The sequence below is a fragment of the Psammomys obesus genome, unplaced genomic scaffold (assembly GCF_907164565.1).
Source record: "Psammomys obesus unplaced genomic scaffold, mPsaObe1.curated_primary_1811, whole genome shotgun sequence".
Classification (NCBI taxonomy): Eukaryota; Metazoa; Chordata; class Mammalia; order Rodentia; family Muridae; genus Psammomys; species Psammomys obesus.
Window position 1 is genome coordinate 13,705,904 of NW_026596088.1, and position 15,585 is coordinate 13,721,488.

The 15,585-nt window shown below is 35.3% G+C and overlaps 1 protein-coding gene across 3 annotated transcripts in view; it reads right to left on the reverse strand.

Moving 5' to 3' along the window:
* Far1 (fatty acyl-CoA reductase 1) overlaps window positions 1-15,585 on the reverse strand; it is a 60,356-nt gene that overhangs the window by 13,367 nt on the left and 31,404 nt on the right. For 2 of the 3 annotated variants that reach the window (XM_055627561.1, XM_055627563.1), the window contains 6 exons: window positions 11,068-11,247; window positions 8,529-8,706; window positions 7,517-7,561; window positions 7,291-7,409; window positions 6,634-6,701; window positions 4,785-4,956 (listed from right to left, as the gene is read on the reverse strand). In XM_055627561.1, the coding sequence (XP_055483536.1) occupies window positions 4,785-4,956; window positions 6,634-6,701; window positions 7,291-7,409; window positions 7,517-7,561; window positions 8,529-8,706; window positions 11,068-11,247 (762 nt within the window). Of the gene's footprint in view, window positions 1-4,312; window positions 4,485-4,784; window positions 4,957-6,633; window positions 6,702-7,290; window positions 7,410-7,516; window positions 7,562-8,528; window positions 8,707-11,067; window positions 11,248-15,585 lie in introns of all 3 variants that reach the window. The other variant, XM_055627562.1, reaches the window with a different exon arrangement.

Sequence of the window (15,585 nt, forward strand, 5' to 3'; positions counted from 1 at the left end):
AGTGTACATGTCCTGGTCCCTGTCTGACTACAGCTCAAAGACTGTTATTGGCCAAAGCCACTCACCCAAACCTTTCTAGAATTCTACTCACAGAAATTGTAACACATAAAAATTAAAACAAAACAAAACAAAAACACCTTGCTTTAAGAAACTATGATTGTGGTGTCTTGTCATACAACAGAGTAACACATCTTAGTACTGGGAAAAAACAACAATAATAAAAATCTGTAGCTTGTGGCATTTTAGAATTAGGTGGCAGACTCTATTATGACCTTTAAGATCATTTACTGAAATCTGAAAGGTCCATGAAAAGAAAACTAGAGGAAGCTTTACAGAGATTGAAGCTCTGGTAACATGGAAGATAACAAAAAGTGGACCTATATGCCTAAAATTTAATGTAGTTAAGATTTCTTGAATGAAGACAAAGCTGATCTTAGAAAGCAAACTGTCTGAATGGAATTTGGAGAAAATGTAAAAGGCTAGTCAGGAATTCTTTAAAAAAAAAAAACTACCTTCTTACTGCAGTGCATGGCTGTCACATGCACATACAGGCTAGTATGGCTAGTATGCAAGCCCTGGGCTGTAGGCTCATAATGGCAGAACAGTGCTAGGCTGAGGAAGCAAAGCTGTAGTGCCTTGGGATCTGAGAAGCATGCAGCCTATTTCATTGTACAGGAACTGCTGCACACAGTAAGCTGGGATAAGCATATGGGAAAGCTAGGAATCCCCTATATTCTTCCACTGAAAGCTGAGTAAACTACTCCACTGATGTCACCCTTGCAATCAACAGCTAACCAGTTTTCTAAGAATGTATTAAAAGGAACACAGTAGGTCATCCCTTAGGAAAGTAAAAAGCAGCAACAGACTTGACAGGACACAGAGACAGATGTTAACCTACTGTCAGGCTAGTACCACTTCTGTGAACAATGACAGATCAAAAAGTGACATTTTTTTTTAATCTGGAATTTAGAAATTCTAGGTTATATCACATCATTTTATTTAATAAATAAAAACAAAGGGGAAAAATAACTTCTAAGCATAAATCAAACCCAGTGTGTAAAGATGTAAGATCCTTTAAGAATGTATCTTGGTAACTTTCAGAAAGAGACAAAACAAATAAACATAACAAAATAAAACAGACAAACAAAAAAGCCTCCTCAATTGTAAAGACATATATCACATTCTCTGTTTGGGTGACAGGTTGTAAGAAACAAAGATTTAATATTTATAGGTACTCTTCCACAGCAACCTAATGAGACCCAAAAAGAATTTGTCTCAAAGAGATTTGAAGAGGCTCTAATCTATCTGACCTAAGTCCATCTCTTTGGATTATCTTTAGAATAGACACAACTGAAACTCCTGATTTTTAAAGCCACGAGTTTATATAAAAAGGAAGAGTATACCAATGTCTCTGTAACACAAGTCACCGAACAAGAGCCCACACATCAAACCCATTCTATTACTGTTTTGTGAATAAGGTTTTATTGAAACACTCGTGTTCATGACTGCTTTCCTTCTTTAACACAGCAGAGAGGTAGTAATAGAACTATTACAAAACCTAAATGTTTACTTCAACATGGCCCTTTTAAGAAGTTTCCCGACCCCTGTCCTACAGTCTAACTTTTTATGGGAAGAAAGCAGAACACGTTGGCTGTTAAGTCTTACAAAGATTGCCCCCCTTTTTTTCGGGGGGGGGAGGGGAAGGTTAAAGAATTTTCATAGAGTAAGAATGAGTCCAGCTATCAATATATACCTAGATTTCAACTGACAACTGTTTATAGAGTAGTGTTTGCTGTATGCCTCCCATTTTTTCTCTTTTTGACATTGTCTAAAGCCATTTTCTTATGCTTCTCTCAACATATGTAGAAAATATTGGCAGCTGCTAGTTTGCTTTTTTTCGTAACTTTTCATATGAGGAGTATCATCTGCACTATTATTTCTAAACAACCGTATCTGCAACTGGATCAGATTTAAAGGTGAAACCCTGACCTTTAGCTGATACCATGAGGCTTTGTAGAAGAAGGAATTAACTGCATTGTTCAAGGCAGAGTGAATTATCTATTACAGTGAATTATCGGTTACAGCATACTTTTCAAATATGGCTGAAAGCTATTCCTCTCACTTGCTCATTTTCAAGGTCTGACTGCTCTCTAGAACACCCCCTCTTCCTTACATTTAAGAAGATTTGTGACTTGCTTGTGACTCATGACGGCATTTCCTATGATCTTGGCTCTCAATCTGTGGTCAGCCTGGGCTACAAGCGATCGTATCTCAAAGAATAAACAAGGCAAAAGTGATAATGCAGTATTTTCTAGCTTTCACCTTACTTGTTTTATCATTTCAGCTGCCATGTAAAAGTTAACTCTTAGAGGTAACCACTAGGCCTTGAAACATTCCTACAAAGAGCAATCCTGATGAAACAGAGACAGTACCTGTCCCCTGGATGATCAAGTTCCCCATCCTCCCATCAGACTTCAGCTCTTTCAGCTCCTACTGATTACATGAAAAGTCTTAAACTAAAACCACAAAAGCTGATTCCTCTGCAAATTCCTGATCCTAAGATTAAAAAAAGAATAATGAAGTGATGACTGTTTTAACTGCTAAATCTAAGATGACTTGTTATACAGCAACATCTTCTCTGTACTCGTAATAACTATGAGTGTTTCTTTTTCTTTTTATTATATTTTTTTCTTTAAGTTTACTGAGCTCCCAGATGTGATCACCTTCACCAGACCCGAACAAGATAAAACCAGTCAACATTCTAACAGGAAGTGGAAAAGTCTCATGTGTCGCTATCCCTAGCTAAAAAGCCATTGAGAGCTGACAGCACTGAGTGGAAAGAGAGTCAAGTTTTCTTCAGGCATATGGTCCTGGGCAGATCCAAAATGCTCAGTGGGCGGTCCCACATCCACACTATAAGTAGACAGCACAAACTAGACTCAGTAAGTTATTTAAAAAAGAATATAAGCCAGATGGTGGTGGGGGCACACCTTTAATCCCAGCACTTGGGAGGCAGAGGCTGGTGAATCTCTGAGTTCGAGGCCAGCCTGCTCTACAAATCCAGTTTCAGGACAGCCATGGCTATACAGAAAAAACCAACACCTTCTCCCAAAAAGAAATATATACCTTATATATGTATAATATATATATGGGTGAGTACAGAAAGAGTTGGGGTGAATAAGATTCAAAATAAATTGACTTCCTGTATAAAATTCTTAAAGAATCAATAAAATTAATTAGGTTTTAAAAATGGGAATTAACCCATTTTCTTTGTAAGGTACTATAATGTGTTAAATGTATTTTACTTTTTGGAACCACTTTTGTCTTTTCTGCCCTATTATAGCACGTTTACTAATATAAATATACACTAACATCAATCACTAATTTTACTTGATTCATACCCACGGGAAAAAAAATTTCAATAAAGCAAAACTATTTGCAAATCATTCTCAGAAACTTGAAATGTTTGTTTTGTAGGTTGTGCTAGTCAACACTCCCCCTTATTTCAACAGTAAATATATAATGAGAAACTTCCTGAACGCTCAGTCTGCCAAAAGTTTTGATGGTTACTCAGATCCTAGGATACTGTAACTGTCAAATACCTCACTTATATTTTTTTCAGCAGTTGATGAACGGCCTGGATCACCACCTTCTTTGTACATAAATGCTTAAATCCTGAGCATCAAAGGTGCCAATGTAGTTTAAATAATAAACATTTTGTAGTATATTTCATTATGTGATAAAGACAGTAGGAGAAGTGCATTTGTAGGGTTTCAATGAAGAGAAGAAAGAAAAGATATTATAACTATAAGAAAGTAGCAAGTTTTCTGTTTGTCAACTTTTTAAAACTAGGATATTAGTCAATAACTGAAATTACCATATTATAAGCTGAATAGGTAGCTAAGATATTTCAAGTAATTTTCTAGAAGTATCCTATATTTTTCATATAAAACTAAACCATCTACTTTAAAGCAAAATATTTTACCCTGAATCCCCTATAAAAAGTCACCCCTAGATTTTTAAGGAAGAGAGAAAAGGGACTCAATTTCAGCTTATAATAACAATGACAATCCTGAAGTAGGACATTTTCTATTATTATGGGATTTTGGAGAATCAATGACTGAATAAAATGAGGTCCATTCATGGTCTCCAAACATCTCCAATTCCTAGAAAATGTCCTGGCATCTTGATTGTGATTGTGCTTAATCAGGTTAGTAATTCTAAAGGTAAGCTCATGCTAGCGACATGGTGTCTGTCCAGCAAGCTTCCGCCACCTTACCAATACATAGTGTATTACTGCTATTCTTCTTACCACGGTTTCTGACCTGTCAACCTGAGTGCAAGATCGAGCAATAATGCAGGTACTGTATGTTTGACACCCTTCCAATAATGGAGCATTAGGTTGTTGGAATAGAACTTAACATAGGGGTGCCTGAATACTTGGTTTAAAGGATTCATCTTGAAGGAATGATTTAGATAATCTCCTGTAGGAAAAATAAGCGTTAAAGCATTTGAATATTATTTGTTACTTAGAAAAGCATCTAAAGTTAGACCTCAAATGCAGCACATGACAGTAACTTATCACCCACACTTTAGAACAGACAGAGTGACTTACAACGCTGTCTGTGCTTTTCTGACAATGTCTTTTCAAGAGTCTTCTCATTCACAAAGGCCCTTAGGCCTTATCGTAAGCACAAACAGATAGAGTTAATATACATTTCGGTGTTAAGCATGGGTTGTTTAACAGTCAGAGGAACAGATAAGACAGAGCTAGTCACCATTACCTTGGGCTTCTTCCAGTCATCCTGAGGTAGATATCATACAGGAATGCTGGGGCCTTATGGCTTACAGCAATCCAGTAATGATATAAAAGGTGATTGGAGGTTAGATTTACATTGGGCCGTCTGAAGGCCTGTTCGAGAGGATTCCTCTTGAAAGTGGAAATTACATGGTATTCTGAGGAAGAAAAGTTGTGTAACAGCTTTGATAATAACCATGTAATGAAGTTTTGAAAAAAAAAATCATGTTTGTACAATGCAAAATATTTTACCAAAGATTCATTCAGAGTTCATTCATTTAAAAAAAAACAAAAACAAGCTTTTCTACTCTTCATAGCTAAGAGAATATGGGCATTAAACTATTGATTCCAAGGAGCTTAAAAACTGCCAGTATTTTAATTTAATGAATGAATTTTTACTAAAATTCACTCTGAAAATCTTAATGTTTTACCTAGGTCAGTTTATAATGTCACTCTCTATATTTCACCTTTCACGATAGCTTCTTTCTTTCTGTTCCTCTTTCCAGATTCTTATTACTGTACTTACTTAAAAAAGAAAAGGAAAATCATCATTCTTTGTTTATGAATGATTTAGTTACTCAAATTAACATACATCATACAAGCTTAAAACAACCCAAAATTAACCTCTGCTATAATTTATTTAGGTTATTCAACATCAACACAATCAAACTTGATATCATCTACGTTAATTAATACTTTAATAGAAATGTACACTTAGGTATTCACTGAATAATGCTGAATTTGATTTTTCACAAAACTATATGGCACAACAAAAGTATGAAAATCTCACTCACTTAAGATGCTTCGCTATACCTGAGGGACCATGACTTAAAGTCTTGTGAAATCACTCTACAGTTTTTTCTTATATACTCCAAGCTTTAAATTTAAATAGAAATGCCACAGAAAAATCGTAGGACAAATATCATGTAAGATTACTTTAAGGTTGCTAGGTGTGGTGGTACATGCCTGTAATTCCAGCACTTGGGAGGCTGAGGTAGGAGGATAGATAATTTGAGGCCAGCCTGGGCTATACTACAAGTTCCAGGCCAGTCTGAGCTATATAGTAAAAGTTTCTTTCTCAAAAAAAAAAAAAACAAAAAAAAAACAAAAAACAAAAAACACAAAAAAAAAAAAAACCCAGAAATGGAGCAGTAGAGTGCTTGCCTAGCATGCACAAGACTTTGTGGATGGGTGAGGAAAGGGGCAGATTGATTCCTAGCACCAATCTACTTTATAAAACAAACAAAATTATTCTTTAAGGATAGCAAAAGTTCAATTAGAAATAAAATAGATCTATAACAAAAAGCAATGCCATAAATAAATTTATATCTGACTCACTTAATAACTTAAAATCAGCATGCTTCAAGTTATATTAGCCCTATTTTAGAGCTAGTTAACAAATGTAGTACATGCTATGGATGTTTGCCTTTAGCACAATGTATCTCAGCAAACTATATACTACTTCCTTCACTTGTAACTCTGGGGACCAACTGATTGACCTACTCTTACCTGACTGGCAACTTCAGGCCTCAGTGTGCTCATTAGTTGGGGGGGGGGGGAACTGTCCCCAAACTACTGGTAGTCTATGAGGATGTTACAGATAACAAGAGAACAGCTTGGGCCTGACTAGGTGAGTGGATACATATATCAGACCATTCTTATATTGGGAAATATTAAAGATGAACCACAAGGCAAGACTGGTAGTTAATCTCAAACAGTAACTAAAATAACAGTATCTTTGTAACTCAGTGCCTCTAATGTCTCATGGGTATTATAACACTAAAAACTCAGTGAACACTTTACGTTCTAACATTCAAAAACAGATAAAATCATACCAACTTCCCCCCAGTGGAAAGGATTAGTGCTGCCTGTTGTGCAATTATACACCATGATGTTTCTTGGTCTGCAAAGACAAAGATGAAAGCAAATAAACATAAGAGGAAGTCAAAAGTGTCTAAGCTAAGTCTTACATATATCAAAGTAGGAAGACACGATGAGTACCTTTTCTCTACTATATAAGAAGTACCCTTATTTCTTAAATGTTTAGGCTTTAGCTATAAATGCTACCATTACTGTCCAAAACAATGCTCACAGGTGGATCATAGCTGCTCTAGTGTGCCATGACTGACAGACATAAAGCATTTCTTGTGAATTCCAACTTGAGTTTACACTAAGTCTTACTTTGGCTTAAATCATCTTTTATGAGGATTTCTCCCTCACACACACCTCTTGCTGAACCCCCCCCCCCATTTTTAGTTCCTAACAAACCTGTAAATACATGAGAATGAACATTATTTATTTATTACCACGGATGGGTCCACATGGTACTGTGTCCACTGTATAAGCTCTTAGAACAGGCAGTGGTATTTCTTATATCCTAATAGGACTCTTTACCAATACAGCACAATCAAGACTAAGGGATTACAATCAGAAGCTCCTTTACCCCTCTCAGTTACTACACAGTTAATATGCAACATCATTGCCTCATATACCTATTAACTCCGGAATACCAGGCTGCAGCAAGGCTCGTGTTGACAACTACATCTACAGGAACAAGATCTGCAAGGGCATTGTTGGAGGCACGCATTGTTCGAAGAATTCCTTTCCCTGCCTTTGTTGGAATTAAAAACAACACCTTAAGATATGAACCAAAACATGTATACATGCACATATGTATAAAGATACAGGAAATCATAATATCAAAAAAAGGTTATTTACCGCAATGAAGAGACCACTTGGTCCATTAAAGTTATCAATCCATCCCTGATGCCAAAAATTAAAGAAAAAAAAGAAGAGATTAAAGCTATCACTGTAGTACATTTATTATTTCAAAGTGTTAACACCAAATGTAAACTCTGTACTTTTTCCCCAAACCCTATGAAAAATTTACATGCCATGCAGAATATTCTTAGATCCCAAAAATGTTCCAAAAAGTTTCATCTGGGGTCATAATGACTAAATTAAAGTATTTTTAAAGAATTAGCTAGCTCTGCTAAGTCTCTGCAAAGGAAAATATATATCTATATATTTATTTTATATATATATAAACTTTCCATAACTTTTCCTAAAGTAATAAGCCTGTTCACCTTTGATATTCTATTTATTAATACAGCGTCTTGATTAAGGGAAAATGATATATGCTCCTCAAATTTAGGGTGTAAATCAGAAGAAAAGAGAATGATTACCAAAACAACAAAGGAGAGGCTATCGCTTACTAGTATTTATAATGACCTAAGGAGCTTTTTTGTTTTGTTTTGTTCTTTTCCTGAATCATCTTACTTACTGGCTTTTGTTTTTGTCTAATCTTATCCAGAGGATTTAAAAGTATCTAACACCTTTCATACTTTTTGGTAGCAAGTTATCAAAGAAATCTCTTATACTTTTCTTAGCTTTGTAATCTACACATGAAAAGATACAATTCTTGCAGAACTTGCTTTTGACAATGAAAACAGATGAAATCATGATATTCTTTACTGAAGACACAGTGTAGAACTGCTGATTTGATTTTCTACTAGAATTTAAAACTGTCAATCTACATTCCATACACTCAGAAGCCTTAGAAATAGAAGTCTGAGTAACGGTACCTCTCCCTATGCTCATTAGCATTAGCTCTGTGACGGTTAAAGCTCATTGAGCACCTAACACTACTCTCAAATCACACCCCAACTCCTTATATAGTTATAACTTAAAACTCTAAATCCCAATTACTTAAAACTTTTAAAGAGCTTACTGGAAAAGGTTCTTTCCAACTGGCACCAACAATCGATGGTCTTACAATGGCAACATTTAGCTTTGCTCCTTCTTGTTGCACAACATATTCTGCCAATGCCTTGGTGTATATGTACGTATTAGGTCTGTCGCCTATTAATTTTGGTGTGATATCATTTACCAGGCCATCATCCATCCATCTGGCAAACAAAAAAAATTACATGCATGAAAATTCCAAATATTTTATCATAGATAAAAACCTACTTAAATGAACTTTGAACAGACATATGTGTTGCTCTGGTTTACCCAGTTTCACAATAACCTTTTCTTTTATTTCTTTTTTTTCTCTCTCTCTTGTTTGTTTTGTTGCTGTTTTTCAAGACAGGGTTTCTCTATGTGGCCCTGGCTGTCCTGAAACTTGCTCTATAGAGTAGGCTTACCTCCAACTCAAAGATTCACCTGCTTCTGCATCCTGAGTGCTAGGATTAAAGGTGTGTGCCACCACACCCAACTTTAAAAACAACTTTTACTAACAGGGAAAAAAAGGTAGTGTCTTTAATTATCAACCACAAGTCCACAATCTACAACTCCCATATCAAATAAAAGCCAATGGTCCTTTCCTAATTGTTTGTTAGATAGGAAACTTAATTCACGATCTTTACAAAACATCATTTAGTTTAAACATTCTGCATTTTGTTTGTCTTTGAACAGGAATGCTACTATAAACCAAAATGAAGTAATTTAAAATCAATCACATAGTACTTACATCAGAGTTCCTTTCCAAAGTTCAAATAAATTCCAAAATATATCAGGCCTCAAATGTTTCATTAGAAAGTATAGATTTGTTTATTACTATCTAATAAAGTAATATGATGATACATATATTTGCTATTCATATATAAAATATACAATGTCTAATAGTCTAAATATTTAAGATGAACAACTAGAATTGTATATCCTAACAAGTGAGACTAACAAATACTAACATTAGTAATAAAAATATTACTGTATGTTATTAAATATTGAAGTATGTTATTAATACTAAAGTTTGTTATTAAAATTCAATTAACAACCTACAATACAGCCATCTCTTTAATGACATCAGTGTCTCTGAAAATCACCTGTAAAAGGACCATAATCAAGTGATTTCAATGGTCATTCCTCATTTTACTCTAAGGTGCAATGTCCTCGTTTCCAGACACTTGTTCTTTTTGTCTATTCAGCATAAAATTAGATTCTGCATATTGTCACAATTTTATGATACCCATACTAATAACCAGGGAAGCTTAAAATAAGTCCACATATGAAAATTTTTTGTGTTTGTGAAAGAATACGAACATTAAACTGCAGTTACATAGTTATGCAGTTTGAGGAAAACTAAAATGGAGAAGAGTTTTGAAAAAATTAAAAAGACTCAGGCCAGTAAACTTTATTCTCCTGAGTTTACAGAGCAAACTCATTAATTATTTACTATATGTTTCTTTGTAAACAAGGAAAGGAGAAAAAGATCTGGGTTACAAGCTCCACTCATTTCCTTAGATGCCTGAATAAGACAAAAAGTCAAAAAGTAATAAATTTCATTAACTTCACTGTTCTCCAGAATTGTAAATGCATCTATTGATCTATAAGGAAAATGAGCTTTATATTTAGGAACCACTATGAAACTAAGTCAAAAAATAAAAGTAGGTAATTTTCTTAAGGAATGTTTCAATCATCTCTGGTACTGATTTTCTTACAATCCATGTCCTCATCATGGAAAGCTTTTGTTTAAAAGGTTATGTGTGCTTAATTCTTGAGAAATCAAGGGATGGCAAGTAAATGGAATTATCTGTGAGGAAAGATGGGACCAATAAAAAACAAAACCTGTAAGAAAAAAGTCCATAGATACACTGTTTGAAAACAAACAAACATGTCAAGATATAATGGCTGTTAGAATGCTTCTGTATTGTAATACAAACAAAGGGAAAAGAACCCATGCTTCCTGTGGTAAGAAAGCACAGACTAAAAAGTAAGTGAAAGCTAGGTTGTGTAGTGTACATTTCACATAAACTTCTACATCTACCAAATAGAAGTATTGTTCATAGAACAAACTGCTGACGGGATCCCTGTCCTTAGAAAGATGGTAACACTAGGAGTATTCTTAAGGACTATAATCCCTATGATTCTCTTTAAAATGAAAGGACTCTCTATAGGTACTGTCCATTGCATGGGAGGGAGGGGATCCTTTAGTAAACTAGAACCTTGTGGTTAAGTAGCCATTGGTCTCAGATTTCCACTGGCGCTAGCACTGACTACCTAAAAAATAAAGCTTCTAACACACAGATAATTATTCAGTGACCTTCCTCCAATCATTATCTGACCCAAAAGGAAAACTCTACACTGACCTCACCAACAGTATTGTAATTCTGTACAATACGGAAGAAGATATGCAGAGATAAACACGTGTGTTTGTGTGTGTGTGTGTGTGTGTGTGTGTGTGTAGCAGTTGGTGGGGGGGATGATAAATTTGGATCAAAGTCTTAGGATTAAAAGCAATGTTCATAAGATTCAAGCAAACATACTCTAAAGAATCAATCAGCTTCTTGGGATCTACAGGGGGTGGATAAACTACTTCATCAATATGCTTTCGATTGCAGTAGGCATAGGCTGTTGACACATGCATGAACACTTCCAGATTCTTCATTTGCTGCGCAAGGAGAATAAGCTGTCGTGTAGCAATCACATTTAACTGAACAGCATCTCTGAAAGACAAAGAGACAATGAAAACGTAAAAAACTATTTTTTTCTTTAACCTATTTACAAACCAAATCTGAATTTCATTAAAGAAGTACAAAGAAAGAAGTATATTTTTCAGTAATTTGCAATTTCTCCTTTTGCTCTGAGTTGGTGTATTTTATTTCAGTATAAAGAACACTCACTCTACCAAGTCTGTGTAAATTTTCTGATTTTTGAAATAAACTCTGCACAGAGTTTGAAAACAAAGCATAGACTGTGACATGAAACAAAACTCTGAGCAAAGATGCTGGGAGGCTGGCTCAGACCCTGGGGCAGCCTGCTTGTCCGCCTAGAGGCGGGGCTGCACACGCACCCCTCTCAGCTCCCTCACCTGTCAACAGGGCAGTGATGGAATCTTCTCCCAGAATCGGGAAAGATCAAAGATAACTTATAAGCATTTAGTATTTGTTATTCTTGGCAGCTAGTGAGTATTAAATAGATGGTGCAAAGTACTTTTTCTATACAACAGTGTTCATAGCATTTTTTAATGCAACCTCAAGAGGTCTATTGTACAACATGGTATTTAGACTTAATAACAATATACCAGAATACTGGAAATCACTGATTTTTAAAGGGTTCTCAATACAAGAAAAGTTACATGAGGTCATACACATATTAATTAGTTTAATTTAGTCATCACACATGTATTGTACATGATAAACATATAAAGGGAGTACCAGGTTAGTGAGACATCCTATCTTTTATCTTTTTGGTTGTGAGCCTAACCTAGCCTTTAATGGCTGAGCCATCTTCTCCAACCTTCTAAAAAAAAGGTCAGAAAGAAAGAAAAGAAAAACTTAATAGCATCTAAAGAATCCTTACGTCGTCCTCTGACTTCCACACACATGCATACATACATCTGCACATATACCTACACACAAACTATAAAGATAGGGAAGACACAGATTGGAATACTCAAAACTACTGAGTGGTGAAAAATGGCAGAGTATGCAGATATTACATGCCTGTTATAACTACAAATTATTACAACTGATCTAAAAGAAACTAGGACAAAATACCAGCAATTACAGAAATGATGCATTTCTTAATCTAATTTTCAGAGCAAAAACTCAACCTAAGCCTAATTTTTCAAACAAGAAATAAGGTTTTTATATCAAGTGAAAATTATACAAACTGTTACATATCAACATGACAGAATATTATATAGTCACTAAAAATATAACCATGAAAAACATTAGAAACATGTAAATTGTCAGGCATTGATAGCACATGCCTTTAATCCCAGCACTGGGAAAGAAGCAGGCAGATCTCTGTGAGTTCAAGACCAGCCTGATCTATAGAGTGAATTCCAGGACAGCCAAGGCTACACAGAAAAACCCTGTCTCAAAAAAAAGAAAAAAAAAAAAAAAAGAAAAGAAACATGTAAATTATTTTTATGATAAATTTAAAAAGTAAAATTATTAAAGTAATATTCACGATTATATAAAAATGTTATGTTCAAACATAGATCCAAAGAACTCTGAGGGAGGTCTTTATCAGACAGGGTTATGTGGCCCAAAGCCTAGAACTCCCTACGTTGCCTAGGATTACCTCAATTTTATGATCCTCCTACCTCCACCTCTTGAATCTTGGATTACAAACATGTATCATCATACCAAGTGTGAAATATTTTTATAAAAATGAAAATGGCTTTGAGCTCTTTGCAATAGGCTCATATTGTCAGAAATATATCACAGACAGACTATACAGTCAGCTTATCTGACTGTAGAGCAATAGTTTGATATCTATCTGTCTGAAAACAATGGGAACAAGGAGGATACTGTTTAGGAAGAGACAGACTAAGAATATTTTATTACAAGCTCTTAAGGACAAGACAAGAAGTTCTGGGTCACCAGAAACAAGGAGAAACTCATAAAAGGAAAATAAATAAATAAAGATCTCTTAGACTCTATTTTTCCTTTCAATTATACCTGAGATCCTATTGAGAAAAATTAAGAGAAAACAAAACAAAACATTTTTAATGAAACTAGGGTGGGGTGTTAAGATTCTCCCAAATCTCAACTAAGGAGAGAAAAAAACTCCTGTTCAAATAGAAATCTAACAAGAGACCTTTCACAGAGAGTATACTATCCACTAGAGCATTAGCGAATGCACTATTTTCCTTCTCATTAACAAAACAATGGGGATAAGTAATGTTTTGGATAAAGGACACAAGGGATATTCTGTTGCACTGTCCTGAGAATGGTGATAGAGTTTCTAGGTCACCGAAAATGAGGAATATCTCAAGGCACACTCCTGAGGCTTGAGTCTCTCCACTCTATTTGTACCTGAAAGCCCAAGCCTGAAACCATATTAATATAACATGTTACTTTAGTATCTGCCAAGCTAGTTAACCTCACTCAATGGAACCCTAGTTTCTTTTTTGTTGAACTTCAGGCTGAGTCCTTTATATGCTAGATTAGAAAATAAATAAACAGAAATAAAGTTCTTATGTTTTGCTTTATAAAATCATAAATGCATCTTAAGACATTGTTGATAAAGGATAGAAAGCAAATAGGCTATTTTAGTATGGCACTTCCCTAATGTAGACATAGAAATCACTTCAAAAAGAAACAAAAGTAAAAAGCAAAAAAAAATCCATTTCAATGGCCAATAAGCTTTTCTATTTGTTTCCTACAGATATCCTAAATTGTTCAAAATCTATTTGATAATATTTTTGTAAACTTTATACCAGAGCTTATTGTCAGTATACAATACACCTGTGAGTTATTAAAAATGAAGGTACCTAGGCCTCATCCTTAAACTTTTATTTCTTATTATTATTATCATTTATTACAATTTATTCAATTTGTATCTCAGCTGTGGCCCCCTCCCTCATCTCCTCCCAAATCCCCCCTCTCTCTCTTTTTTCCCCTTATGTCCCTCCCCTAGTTCACTCAGGACTGGTTGCATTATCTTCCTCTTTTTTTTCATTGGCCTGGCAAGGCTGCACACAAACACACACACACACACACACACACACACACACACACCCCAGAGGGAGGTGATCAGAGAGCCTGTCACTGAGTTCATGCCAGAGAAAGCTCCCCTTACTAGGGATTCCACTTGGATACTGAGTCTATGGGCTACATCTGAGATGGGGTTTTAGGTCCTCTCCATGCATTGTCCTTGGTTGGAGTATCAGTCTCTGTAAGGGCCCCAGAGCTCAGTGTTTTTGTTTAGGTTTTTTTGTTGTTGTTGTTTGGTTTGGTTTGGTTTGGTTTGGTTTGGTTTGGTTTTGGCTCTGTTAATATTTGAAATGAGGCCCAAGAAATTACATTTTAAATAAATTTCCAGGCCATTTTGACACATCTCTTTCCACTATTCTCACTCCCCACAAACTACTGCATAGATGAACTCTTACCACTATTGTAAGAGGCACTTTTAAAAAATAAACTTGATAGAGACAGATGTTTAGGGGTCAATGAAATCGAACTTAGAAGTAGGCATCTGTAATTGTAAAGCTGTCTCCAAATAACGGCTCTAAAATAGCGATGAAAGTGCAGCAGCTAACTTCAGTATAGCCAATGTTTCTGCTAAATAAGGGGATTCTCCACAACTGTTGAGTCACATGTAATCATGAAATCTATATTTTAAAAAATAAACATGTTTTCCAGTTACAGTTTTCTTTTTATTTTGGAGGTGGAAAGAGGCAGATTTCCTTATGTGAGATTTCTAAAAACCTAACAACATGAGACAGAGACAGCACTAGAAAAAAATAATCATCACAATGCACACACACAAGCACCAGGATATACTACAAGCCCTTTCCAGCATTTTTCTAGTCATATTATATTCTTAAAGTCTGAAAATAATATATCTAATTTATCTTAATCTGTACTTTTACTCCTTTTGGAACACCTATATTTCCATTCTCATGGCCTTGTACCTCTTTTTTTGTTTGTTTGTCTGTTTGTTTGTTTTTTTCGAGACAGGGTTTTTCTGTGTGTGTAGCCTTGGCTGTCCTGGACTTACTTTGTAGATCAGGCTGGCCTATGAACTCAGAGAGATCCACCTGCCTCTGCCTCCTTCCCAAGCTGGCCTCTCACCACCTAATATTCCTCTCTAGACAACTAATACTGTCCTGATTACAAGACCCTGTGACCAACTACTTAAGCAACTACTTATTCCCCTTTTCCTGCCTAATCCTTTATTCCTGTCAATGTCTCCCCACTTAATATTTGAGAAACATGTCTGAAAATTAATGAGCTTTACCTCAACTCTTAACATATGCTGTTCAGTACTACCTGCATTTAGTTCTGTATTAGTTCTGAGCATATACCTCAGGGCTTTGTGGAAGGGTC